Consider the following 13,786-nt stretch of genomic DNA (forward strand, 5'->3'; position numbering starts at 1 on the left):
GTTCGATACCATTTCAAACTGGATGAGGAACCACGTGTTGAGATTGCTGCACTGCAGGGGGTTTGACTAGATTACTCTCGGGGATCGAACACACTAAATTGATTGATACCAACTGGATCCCTGGAATCCACTATTTTTTGGTCCCCGAACGCCGCTCAGTTTTCAGCGGATTTAATTTTTATTGGACTTTCTGCATAAGCCCCGCCTCCGTCCTTCCTTCTTAGCTCCTCCGGATCGCGCACGATTTCCTGCGCGCGCCTCTGCGCGCCCGCGACAACATGGTTTTCCCCGACTGTCCTGTTTCAAAGCTGGGGCGGATGGTTTGCAGAACCCAAAAATCCTAAGCAGAAAGCACGAGTTGGAAACGGGGTAGGCGGGTAGGGCTCTTCCACGCCGGATCTAGAATTAACACCCCAACAAAAGGGCTGGGCGGAAGCGCCTCGGGCCTGTGCGACTCCCACGGGCTGCCAGTTGGCTTTGCTGACGCAAGATTGCAGAAGTTGCATTTTGCCTAATCCGTTGATTTTATTTTTTTAAAACACATACAAAACCTTTCGACTCGAATCCTTCCAGAATTCGGGGCTGTAGGAAAAAGCCGGGCGGGGGGGGGGGGGACACACCAGTCCTGCTTTAGCCTCCTTTATAACACCGCAGCTTTGATTATTAACAATAACAATAAAGAGATCCCCCCGGGGATCTCAACCCTGATCTACAACTTCCTCTGCTCCTTTCCATTACACATATGTCCCCGCTGCCTCTTCCTCCGCCAGTAGCGGCAGGGCAGCTCCCGGGAGCCCCCACACCTTCTCTCGCAAACTTTACAAGCCTCGCATAGCCAGCAGCTCGAAGAGGTGGCGGCGCCTCGGGACAACGCGCATGCGCTCAAGTCCCCGCTTTGGCTCCTCCTTGCCTGAACCCGGCGAAACTGCTCCTCCGCAGCCGCTTCAAGACTCAGCCTTGGAGCCCCATTCATTCGCGGCTTCATTCACTTATGCTGCTCTAGCGATCAGGTGGCACATGATGCCGAAGAGTCTCCTCTGTGTGCCCCCCCCCCGCCTTGGCCACTTTTCGCCTGCTTGACCACACAGGAAGCTGCTATAGTGTGTGTGTGTGTGTGTGTGTGTGTGTGTGTGTGTGTGTGTGTGTGTATAAATATATATATATAAATATATGGTCAAACTCATGGTCTCCGCTTGGGACCCCCAGTCAATCTGCCCATGTGATCTGCTTAACCGGAAATATCTGCCAACTGGGATGGTGTTTTGGCCATTTCACTAGCGGTTGTTAGCCACGGTGGCTGAGCTCTTCTGCCTCCCCCGTTGGAGGCAGCTCGCCTCCGGATACCAGTTGCTGGGAATCGCTGCTGCCCTCCTCAGGCCCTGCTTGCCCCCCGGGGGGGGGGTTGCATAGGCGTCTGCTCCCCCAGTCTGGGAACAGGATGGCGGGCTAGATCTAGTCCAGTGACCGGACGTGGAAGGGCGCTTCTTACATTTGCAGGAAATGCCAGGAATCGAACCCGGAGCCAGATTCTGCATTCCCAGCATGAACCACGATGCTTCTCATCTAATGTCACTGAGCCAGCCAAGGCACCACATCGCCTTCTTCAGCATCATTTGTGCTCCCACAACATCAGTCCTGTGGCAGGTGGCTGGTTGAAGCAAGCCAGCTGCCCTGGTGAGCCTTCAGAAGGCCCCAGATTCAGTCCCCGCAGCATCTCTCGGTAGGGTTGGGTTTGGGGGAGGAATTGTCAGAATCCCTGGAGAGCTTCTGCGGTCTGCCAGCCAGTACCGAGCTTTGATGCACGAATGGCCTTGGGAGAACGCATCCTATGGTATTCACTACATCCTTGGAAGGATGCACTTGGAAAGAAGCCCTGCTGTAATACCTGCCCCCACTCCGCAAAAACCACCTCCCCCAAACATTTAAGTTGCACTGAGACATCCAAGCCATTGTTCCACTCCTTCGTCCTCTTTGACAAGCCACCTTTCAGGGAAGCCCGCACAAGCAAAGCGAGTTCAAGGCAACATTCCTATGGATTTGCCAAGGAATGACCTACAGGCAGTTTTCCCGTAAGACTTAAGCCTCTAGCATACAAAACCATGGTTTTTACACAGCTCTGACCATCCACTCCCCCTCCTCCTGCTCTTTCAGATGAGATTGCCTCGGAGCTAATCTTATCAGCGCACCCAAAAAACAATTGAGCCTCCAGCCCTTATCTCCAGCCGCATCTGATAGGACTATTTTATAGAGAGGGACAATCTAAGAGTGTCCATTTCAACTCGAGATTCAAGCGCTCTCTTCCTTCCCTAGGTCAGAAGTTGTTGTGAAAGTTTCCCACCGCGGAAAAATATATATATAATGTTAATTCGACCAACCTTTCAGCGAAGACTTTTCTTCTTTCCCTCTCATGGTAGTTTGTCTCTTCCTCTCTGCCTCCTCCTCAAGATCCCACCACAAGTGCCAGGAGCCGCCGTTTCGGCAACCCTGTTCTAAATCCTCGGGCTTTGTTGTATTGTAATTCCCAACCAAAAAGCCTCTCCTTCTTTGGGCCGTCCGGCTCTCCGCCAGCTTGCAGGGAGGCGGGCGATGAAATAAAGGAAACGAGCTGATCTGGCTGCCCAGTTTATGAACCTCGTATTAAAGGTGATTTACATACCAGAGAACTAAAGTTCAACAAGAGCCACGTTGTTACAACATAAACCCTGAGATTGACTGAAGTCAACACTTGCTTATTATATATATACCGTATGTGTACACACGCACACACACACAGAAACATGCCCACACACAAACACACACCCAGCGCGCCAACTAGAAATGCCGGTCTCTTTTAATTGATGCAGCAGGAGACTTGAATCAAAACACAATTTGGGAAGGAAGGAGGGAAGAAAACACAGAGGGAGGAGGAGCCTGCGTCTGCGATCCCGAAATGCCCGCGTGACTTCTTTAATATCCCTGTCTGTGCCCTCCAGGTATGGTTGGACATCAGTTCTTTCCAGCCCTAGCCAGTGGCCATAAGATTATGGGAAGAAGAAAGAAGAAGAATAGGACGAGGAGTAAAGGCAGCCGGGCTCCTGAACATTTGCCATTCTTGTTATCATTAAGATCTTTTGCCAGCCCTTCACAGCAAACTATTCACATGCGATGTTAAAAACCATCAAGACAGATTTGCAGCCCAGCAACATCCCAGTTTGCAGGGTTTCCCACTGGTATCTGGTTGGCCACTGTGAGGACAGAAACATTGGACTAGATGGGTCATTGGCCATTTTCTTGCTTGTTTAATCACATTTATATACCCCACCTCTGCTCCAAAGGTGGTACATGGTTCTGTCTTGGCCCGCTCTACAACAACCCTGCGAGGCGGGTTAGGCTGAGAGGCAGTGACTGGCCCGAAGGTCACTCAGTGACCTCCACGGCCCAGTGGGGATTTGAACCCAAGTCCGACACTCGAACCACTTCCCCACGCTGGCTTTCTTGTGTTCCCCACCTCTGATGTGGTCTGGGAACGCTGGCTAAGGGTTCAAGGATGGGGATGGGGGATGTGGAGGCAATCTGGTCTTTTGTTTTGCTTTTTTAACCGTCGTGGATCATTGTAGGAAGAATCAGGCAGGCGATCCCCCAGATGCACGGGCCACTTGAGCTGAAATGGGTTGAGGAGTTGGGTAGGTGGGGGGTGGGTATCGTCTTACTGGAAGCTTGAAGGCTTGAGGAGGGGGCAGGCCAAAGGCAAAGGGGAGACATCGCCCTCCTGCCCGCCTGCCTCTTCTGCTTTATCCCCGCGTCAGATTTGCGCTGGACGGCGACGGCAGCATCAGGCGGCGTCCGGCCGAGTTCCTCTCCGCTTCCCTTCCCGCCCGCCCAGCCGTCCGCTCCACTTCCCCCCTTTTCCTCTATATAGCAGCGGCGGGAGACAGCCGGGCTCCTGCTGCACACATGTCGCTTGCGCAGGAAAGGAGGCAAGCTGCGCGGAGACTGGCAGCCTTTTCCTCCCAGCCCGGCCAACGGAGGGGCGTGTGGAGGCTGGAGCCGGCGCCCCCACCCCCCTCCCGCAGATCCTGGCACCTAAGCGCTTCCGAAAAGGAAAGCGACAGCTATTGCAGAGAGGGCTTTCCCCGCCGCCTGCGCCTCGCCTGCATCCCTCTGACGTCTCTTCTCCACAAACTCACAGGAGAGAGAAAGCAAAGGGTTAATAGGCTCCGACGGGGCGGTCGTCCCTAAGCTCCTGTAGTTTAAGTGTGGAATCGGCGACTAGGGGGCGCTCGAGCTCACTTCCCTTTTTCGTGGTGGAGGAGGGGGAAGGGCGCTTTAATGAGCTCCCACCGTGGACTCCCTGCAGCGAGGAAACCACGCCGTGTCCCCATTTGGAAGGGACGGACGCGCCCCTCGTTTTAAAGCCCCTGCCCCCTTACGATTCGAGAACGCGAAAGCCCTGCTGTTATCTGAACGAGGGCTACGGCCGGCAGATCAAAGGCACTTTGAAACTCTTGGCACCTGCAGTTGGCAGGCTGTGTCCCTGAGATGAGGGGTGGTTCAGGTCCTCGTTTTGCACGACGGCCTGCAGCACAGTTAGGGCATGTCTGCGTCCGGAAGCTTCCCAGGCTGCTGCTGGGACTAACTGACCCAGAAGCACAGCAAGTGCTCCTCCCTCCGTCCCCAAATAAAGCTACAAAGGAAGGAGGCGCACAGCAATTTATTCCCGAGACTTCAGCATCCTCACTGGCCTTGCAATACGGCGCGTGGATCAGCGTAGCGATAGTTTGCATTAGCTGCGTGCCTTCCTCGGGGTAACCGCATGAACCCAAGTCATGCTGAGTTTTACCACTGGCCCATCACGGACCAGCAGTGGCTCGCTAATGTTTCTCCCAGCCCCACTATTATTTCGTAGAAATGTCTGGGGTTGAAACCAGTGGTGCCTACCTCACACCGTGTTGCATTGAACCTCTGTGCTGACCAAATAGGCCAGCAGGATCAGTGCTGTACAGTGATAGTAGAAGTAGCCCCCTCTGCAAGGTTCATGGTTACCATAGAAGGATTAGACTAACAGCTTTTGCATGCAAGACCACATTTCCAGGTTATTTTTGATGGCTTGATTTTCTGTAATGTTCCAGTTCTAACCACACTTATTGGGGGATAAGCTCTGTAAAATACAGCAAGACTTACTTCTGAGTAAAATATGCTTAGGATTGCATAGATCGATGGGTGGTAACAATGACAGGTGCTTATAGGAGACAATGTAGTAATCAAGGACGTCTTAACTGGTAATGGTGATTTGCCAGTATTGTGGTTAGACTCAGTAACCCCCCAAGTAGACAGGTACCTAAATGTACCACTGGCAGAGGTGCAAGCTCTTGCTAGCCCCAGCAAATCACTCTGAGATGTATCTGTGGTGGTGGTGGTGGTGGTTTTTGTTGTTACAAAGCACCTAGAATAGATGTATCTATACATAGCTTCATCCAACTGGTCACAAATCATGTCACAAATCAGGCTTCATATGCAACAGCTCTTTTCAAAGGCTTGAGGACTGATGCTCCTGCAAGCCAAATATCCATTTAAGCCAAAGCACTGAGTTTACACCAGTAGATCCCCAATCTGAAAATGTTTACATAGAAGTAAGACCCATTAATTCCAGAAGAATGTATTGCTTCCAGATAAGTATGCCAGGACACCAGCGGTCCAAACCAGCAACTTAAAGAGAGTCATGACTAATGTCCCAGACATTTGCTCTCAAGAGATCTTAGTTATGATTTTGTTCTTGTTTCTGTTGGATCAGACCCCGTTACATGTAAACAAGTCCCACTGATCAGAAAGCAATTTGTTTCCACATTAAGTGCCCTTTGGCTTAGGCTATGTTTTGTGTGTGTGTGTGTGTGTGTGTGTGTGTGTGTGTGTCTGACCAAACTGCGGGAGGCAGTGGAAGACAGGAGTGCCTGGCGTGCTCTGGTCCATGGGGTCACGAAGAGTCGGACACGACTAAACGACAACAAGTGTGTGTGTAAATACCCCCCCCCCCGGAATCAGTGGGCCTACTTGCAAGTAATGGCCTCAAACTAACAAGACTTGGATGCAGAATAATTTAGCTGTGCTTTGGCCCCATTGAAATAAATGTGACAAATCAGTCACACAGCTAAGTGAAGTTCCATTGATTTCAATGGGAAGAATTAATCTCAACTAACTCAGTCTGGGTGATTTGTGGTTCCTAGTCCTGTTTAGCGTACTGAGACTGTTGGCCTCGTTTTCACTGCTTTTCCTAAGCTGCAGAATGGATCTGGCAGTGTACATGTAAGCTGTTGACAATAAATAGGACACATTTAATAGATTTAATAATAATCAATTTAATTATTGCAATAGCAGGAGGCTGCTGAAAGACTGCTGGACACTTCTCCAGCAAGGAGATTGATATTGGCTGGGAAAGCTTCTATGGATTTCATTTGAGTGCCATATTTTGCCAAAGATAAATTTGCTACCTATTTTACAGTATTTCAGTTTGCTGCTGGCCATATCGTGGGTTTATGGCACTGTCAATAAGAAGCTTTAATGCCAGGGGATTGGAAGTGCAGGATCATAAAGTGATGAGCCCTGAACTAGGAGAAAGTAATTCCCCAACACGGAAAATTACAGCATCTCTTAGCTGGCGTGACCTGTAGTTAAAAAGTATCTGATACTTTCAGTATTGCTCCAATATTCCCTTATTGTTGGTTGTTAAACTAGCTGCAGTTATCAGAGAATTGTGACCTGGTGGTGACCTGGTGCACTCCCAGAGGTGATGGTCTGTTTGCTGCCTGCATGACCCAGCCCTTAGGGGGCTTCCAAGTGGAGAATTTTGTAAATCATTGGATTGCAGAGTTGGAAGGGTCCATAAGGGATCATCTAGCCCAACCCCCTGCAATGCAGGAATCTTTTGCCGAACAATGGAAGACTCAGAAGGGAAATGGGGATCAGTGCCAGTCTCAATTGGACCTGCATTTGAAAACCCACACTTGCAAGCTTTTCTCCCTGTCAAAAGTTATTAATGGACATGAGGAAACAATGGTCTGGAATGCCCACGTGGTTTGCAATTGGCTCTAGCAAAGAGGTTTTCTCTGTGTTACGTTGGACTTTCTGATTCATTGCTGATTAGTGATTGCCGATCAGGGTATTGTGAACAGTCTCATGAACGATATATAAGAAGTGTCTATAGACTCTGAAATGTGTGGTGCTTGTAATTGTGAACAGAGCATAATGGAAGTCTAGGTATATGGGCCTGTTCCTCCCCTCCCCCAGAAAATAAAGGCGAGAGATAGGGACTGTCTGCCTTGTAGTTGATTAGATCAAGACAGGGAGTCCCCATTGCTAGGCTTCATTGGAATAGCATGGAGAAGGAATATTGCCCCACCTTAATTTACATTGTATAGGAAACTCCACATTCAAACACCGAAGTAGCCCTTATGTCATACCTGGTGCAACACACAGGGTGTACTATAGCATTTTGTGCTGTGCTGTATTGCAGTTTTAATACTTTCTGAATTCTAGTTTTTTACTCTCTCTTTTTGTTTCCTGATTTTTGTGGATCTATGGCTCAAAAGGTAGGATATGAACGTTTAATAAATGACATAAATACAATACTCATAATGACATATGCTAGAACATTCAACCTATTCCATTACTCAAGCAGGACGCTCTAATGATGTGCAACTGGACGCTAATCTCATCTATCCATCTGCCTGACAGAGAGTTGTTCCATTACCACCTCTGTCTCAGAGCCTTTTAAGTGGGACCAAAAGCCCAGCCAAAACGAAGGCCTGGGAGCTGTGCAGGCACACAGACCCTCATGATTCTGCTGAGCATCAGGAGCCAAGGGAATCTGTGGGGACCCAAAGGGGAAAATAGATTAGATGACAGAAGACATGTGCCCTTAGGTACATGTCCCCTGAGCGAATGCACAACCTATAGTAGGACCCTTTCAGCCAGAGGTGGAGAAATTCATCAGCCTCAACAACAACAACAACAATAATGTTGTTGTTTATTCATTTAGTTGTGTCCGACTCTTCCTGACCCCATGGACCAGAGCACGCCAGGCACTCCTGTCTTCCACTGTCTCCCACAGTTTGGTCAAACTCATGTTGGTAGCTAATTATTTATTATTTATACCCCGCCCATCTGGCTGGGCCTCCCCAGCCACTCTGAGTGGCTTCCAACAAAGTATTAAAATACAGTAGTCTGTTAAACATTAAAAGTTTCCGTAAAGAGGGCTGCCCTCAGATGTCTTCTAAAAGTCTGGTAGTTATTCTTCTCTTTGACATCTGGTGGGAGGGCGTTCCACAGGGCGGGCGCCACTACCGAAAAGGCCATGGCCAATGCTCAGGGTTGATAGGACATGTAGTTTAGCAACAGTTTAGCAGTGTGTGTGTTTAAAGATGGTTGTAGCCTATCTCTAAATTCATCACTGAATTCATCCTGAAAGTTGTTATTACTGGTGTAAGTATCTGTGAAAAATGGATAGCTGTTTCTGAGATGGGGCCCCAGGTTTAAAATGCAAGAAATACGTCATAGCTTCAAAGGAGTTAATTTGTTTATGTAGCCAGACTTGAAGCCATGCTTCTGCTGCTTGCAAGAGGGTTGTAAAGCAAACACAGAAAAACGTGTTGAGCCTTATCTGAAAGCGAGATTGCTTAAGTCCCTTTCTAAAGCACTCAGATCTCATCTGAAATTACCCCCATAAGCATTCACATAAGCCTTTGTAACTACTGTGGTGATCCCCACTTTGTTGTTAACAAACACTTATTATGTATGTGTATGTCAAACCATGCTCCCACTTGAAAAGTATGCGTAGGCCCACTGTGCTTCAGCCGGTCTGAGGTCATCCTGACGAAAGATTTGCAGTCAGGCAATGCCTGAAGTGTTGACCCAGTTATTTGAGGAATGTTTGCCTTTGGATGTTGCAACCACACGGTCACAGTTCTCTGGGCCAATTACCTTGGCTGCACCTGGAGCAATTCCCCCCCCCCATCAATTGCTTCCATTCATACCTTAGTCAGTGTTTATTAAGAAGGATCAACACACACGCATAATAGCTGTGCACACATCAATTAGCACAGATCCGTTGAAGACAAGCTGGTTGGTGGAAAAATGTAACCGCAACAGTACTACAGCCATAGGACAAGGATAGGATAAGTGCCGTTATTAAATCACTGGCAATGTTATCGCCACGCATCTTTAATTCTTGTAACTGAAGAAGGCAATGCATATTCCATGTGCTGCTGCAACAGTGTAGCCTGCACTGAAAGAAGCTCCACAGAAAATAGAAAGAACCAAATTAAGGAAAGTCTCAAATGTTCCATCAGTAGCCAAGTGCAGAACCTGTGACCCTCCAAATGTTGCTGGATCACAACTACTATAATTCCTGACCACTGGCCTGCTGGAAGGTGCTGAGAGCAGCTGGAATCGGACATTACTGGAGTGTCTGTGATCAAGCTGTGGTGCTCTAGGCCAGTGTTTCCCAACCTTTTTTGGGCAAAGGCACACTTGTTTGAGGAAAAAAAATCTCGCGGCACACCACCATTACAGCCCCGTGACGTCAGCGCGCAGCGTCACGCCGGGAGGGACGCACGAAAGTGAAAGTTTTCAATTTTTTTCCCTCCCCCTTGCCGGGGAACCTCCAAGCTTTGGGGGTGGGGAGGAGGCAGCAAAGCGAGGGACTGAGGGACAGCGGCAGCTGAGGCGGCGGCGGCTGTTGTGGTGGCGGCGATAGCGGGCGGAGGAGGGGGCGGCGGCGGGGCCGAGGTGGCCGGCGGCGGCGGGGGAGGTGGCGGCGGGTGGAGCAGGAGGGCGGCCGAGGCCGGTGAGTGAGTAGGGTTGCCCGGGGCTTTAGGAGCCGTCGCCGGGAGTTGCTGCTGCTGTTGTTGCTGCTGCTGCCCGGACATGCCGGCCTCCTCCTCGTCCGCTGTCTCGCGCTCCTCCCTTTTGCACGCGCTGCCCCGCCGCCGCCCCATTGGCTGGGTCCTGTCAGCTGATCCTGTGTGTGTGTGAGGGGAGAATGGAGAGAGAAACCTCGGCACCACCACCGCGGAGCCGCCCCCGGCTCGACGCGGATCCTCGCCGCCGCCGCCTCTCACCGCCCGACTCGCCCGCCTCCCTCCCACGGCACACCAGCCAACTTCTCACGGCACACTAGTGTGCCGCGGAACACCGGTTGGGAAACACTGCTCTAGGCCAAACATATTTCTGCTAAGATTATTTACTGTGTTTTGGTGGAATGAAGAATTTGATAAAGATGGACACCTGGTTTCAAACAGGAGTGGCTTTTCTGTGACTCTCCAGATGTTGCTGGATTCCAGCTTGGCTTAGTCCAGGCATCCCCAGACTTGGCCCTCCAGATGTTTTGTGACTACAACTCCCATCATCCCTAGCTAACAGGACCAGTGGTCAGGGATGATGGGAGTTGTAGTCCCAAAACATCTGGAAGTCTGAGTCTGGGGATGCCTGGCTTAGTCAATGGACAGGGATGGTGGGAACTGAAATCCAGCAACATCTGGAAGTCTACTAGTTAGCCATTTTGCTTTAAGCAATGCTGACGAGCTTTTGCTCATTAAATTGTAAAGTTTCCTTTCCTTCCTGTCCTTTCCTTCCTTATCTCAAAAGGTCCCACATTTGGAAATCTGCATGTTTAATTATATTTAATGATTACTTGAGTACACGGCACCTCGTTAATCAACACAGGGCCAAACTGCATGAGATGCTAAATGCTTCAGTAGAAGTTGCTTATCTCTTTCTTTAACTCAAGCAGGGACCATGATAAGTTATAAGGCAGGAGGCAAAGCTTTCCTCCTATGCCACAGTCCCAACAACACTCATTTGTCCAACTGTATAGGAGAATCCTCACCACCGCATATGGAGTCTTTACTCTCCAACAGAAAGCAGCTCTGGGACAGGGTCTGCCCTTTGTTGGGCATCAGCACCTCCTCCACATGTGCCATGGTCCCAACCCCGATTACACAGCTGACACAGTCAAGGGGCAGAGTTAAAAGAGAGAGAGAAAGAGAAGGAGGGGAAATTTCCAGTGACATTGCCATTTTAAACAAGGCAACACAAATCTTGTCTTTTTGGACAAAGAGATGTATGCCAGAAAAACATCCTGTACTTGTCGTTACCATTATAGCCTAGTAGCCATGCTTTTGGTATGCTGTTGTTAAGTCTTAGATTATTATTCACTGCATCATTCACGCTGCTGTTTAATTCTCAGCAAGTAATTACATGCTCCTATGTTCTATGCACATAAGGGCCTGGCTTCCTACGGCAATTATCTCCCTGCAATCATATTTCTCAGGATGTGATAGTCAAAATGAAAAGGATGGCAAATTGATTTCCACTATCAGTTAGCTAAATTGATTTCCACTATTTGAGGATCTCATTATTACCGTGCCGTTTGATTTTCATTTGCCTAAGTACCACACTGATCATCCTGCAACCTGGCGCAAAAACAAACATTTACTGCTGAGTGGTATTTAGAATCTCAGGATTGTAAGGTGGAAGAGTAACCCAACACACCCACACCCACCCAGATGGATAACCTAATGTCATCAAGATTACACCGCATGGCACAAACTGAATGCAGAAGCAAAAAAAATAAAAATAAAAGAAAAATAAAATAAAAGAAAAGAAAAAGAAGAGGCACCATTGGAGGATTCCCTTAAAATGCAAAAAGCAGCTTTGGAGAAGCAATCTTGACAAGATTGTGAAAGAAAGATAAAGAGTTGAACTTCTCCTCTGCACTTTCCATGGACCTGAGGCTGCTTAAGTTTCCTCTCTGGAAGAGGTTACAGATAGGTAGCCGTGTTGGTCTGCCATAGTCAAAATAAAAAAAATTCCTTCCAGCAGCACCTTAAAGACCAACTAAGTTAGTTCTTAGAACTAACTTAGTTGGTCTTTAAGGTGCTACTGGAAGGAATTTTTTTATTTTCTCTCTGGAAGAGTAATGAAATCCCCTCTATACAAGATTGGATCCAAAAGCTGACAGAATATGCCGAATTAGATGGTTTATCAGAAAAGATAAAGAATAAATCAAAACAGGAATTCCTTTCTAAATGGGAGGTTTTTAAAGAATATCTGAAAAATAAATATAGTAGTTTAAATTCTGTTGCAGCATTTGAGGAACTTCAGTAATAGTTGCTAGGTAGATAGAAGAAATTAGATTTATTGAGAATCAGTTTAATTATGAAAATGTGTATTGGCAATAAGTAATATGAATTTGAAATATGGAATAGACAGGAAGTTGGGTCTTTAGTGTTAAGACCAATAGATGTTTTATTGTTTGCCAAGAAAATTATGTGTCTATGGTTATTTTTGTAATTTGTGTGTAATTTTGTATTTGTGTTTCTTTGTGTGTGTTTTTGTTGTTGTATAAATAAAGATTTTTTAAAAAAAGTTTCCTCTCTGCTACTCTTTACATAACAACAACAAAAATCCTGATTCCTGACCATTGATGGCATTCACACATTTTTGCATTTGCACTATTAATGTCATGCCTAGTTTGGCCTTCAATCAGTAACGGCGGTTGTTAAATCCACCAGATGTCAAGGAAACTATCTCTTGCATGGCACAACTATATTTTTTTCTTGTTCCTCCCTGGGCTTTGGACAAGTTCCTATTCAAAGGAGTTCCTTTGAGCCTCATGGTTATATTATTCTATGCATCTATGATCATTTGTCTCCGCCTAAAAATATAATGGCTCTCGATGAAGCCAAGAGTTTTGTGTACTGGAAATAATCCTGCCTATGAAGCATCTTTCCAGTTGATTTGCCAACTAAAATGCAGAGTCCTGCAGAGGCAGCAGGACAAGCCTTCAGTGAAAATAGCTCTGGAGTTTAGATATTGTCTGGGGGTGGGGCTGGATATTGGGATTGCCAAAGACAATTCTGACCATCACGTAGAAACAGAGGAAATTGCCTTGCAGTAAGCCAGATCACTGGCCTAGTTAGTGCAGTGTCATCTTGTCTACACTGCCTGGCGCAACTTCCCCTAACTGGAGACACAAGGGATTGATTCTGGGATCATCTGCATTCTAAGTATATGACCTACCACCAAACTATGGCCATTTCTGGTGCAACTTTTCAGATGTGGCGGGGAATGCATCAATGCTATAAAATAAAAACTTTCAACAGCAGTCAGTCACGGGGAACTTGCAGACAATGTCAGGGACTCTGCCAGTTCATGTGACAGATGCATGCAGAATACAGAACATGCCTGTGGAAAATTACAAGTACTAGACTGACAGCAAATCCTCCCAGGACCATTCTCCAGCTATTTGCTGCTTTACACAGAAATCCAAACACTCTCCACCTGAAAGTTGCATTCCAGCCATTCCAGTGGAAAAGACACCCTGAGGAGTGAAACTGTCTGCCAAAGGTTCAGGGACAAGCGTGTCCCCTGGATGATTCAGCAGACAGGTTAACTTCAAAGTCAAGCTGGAAGCACTAAAATGGAAATATTATCAGGGAGCCTAAAGGAGCAAACACTCAACTGGAGCCATGGAGCAGCCAGAAAAAACAGAAGCTGAAGCTGATAATCCAAGGCTATCTGGCAACCTATACAATCACAGATGCAGTATGACCTGACTTACTGAGGTTGAATAGGATATTAAACACACACACACACACACACACACACACACACACACACACGACCAGTGGTTCAGTCTGAATCCTGAACCCTCCAGATCCTGGTGTTTGACCTTAGTCAAACAGCTGCATCCCAGGAGTAAAGGTGAAGACACATATATCCAAATCTGTGCATATTTTGTTACATCATAGAC

General features: G+C 47.7%; 1 protein-coding gene across 2 annotated transcripts in view; it reads right to left on the reverse strand.

Annotated features, from left to right (window-relative positions):
- Window positions 1–13,786, reverse strand: part of SGK1 (serum/glucocorticoid regulated kinase 1) — a 74,570-nt gene that overhangs the window by 9,973 nt on the left and 50,811 nt on the right. Inside the window, exon 1 of one of the 2 annotated variants that reach the window (XM_081187727.1) lies at window positions 2,376–2,632. The exons of the other annotated variant lie outside the window; for it this stretch is intronic. Within the exon in view, the coding sequence (XP_081043853.1) occupies window positions 2,376–2,409 (34 nt within the window). The 5' untranslated portion in view covers window positions 2,410–2,632. Of the gene's footprint in view, window positions 1–2,375; window positions 2,633–13,786 lie in introns of those variants that run through there. 2 annotated transcript variants of the gene reach the window in all.

This window comes from Podarcis bocagei (assembly GCF_964188305.1).
Source record: "Podarcis bocagei genome assembly, chromosome: 3".
Lineage (NCBI taxonomy): Eukaryota > Metazoa > Chordata > Lepidosauria > Squamata > Lacertidae > Podarcis > Podarcis bocagei.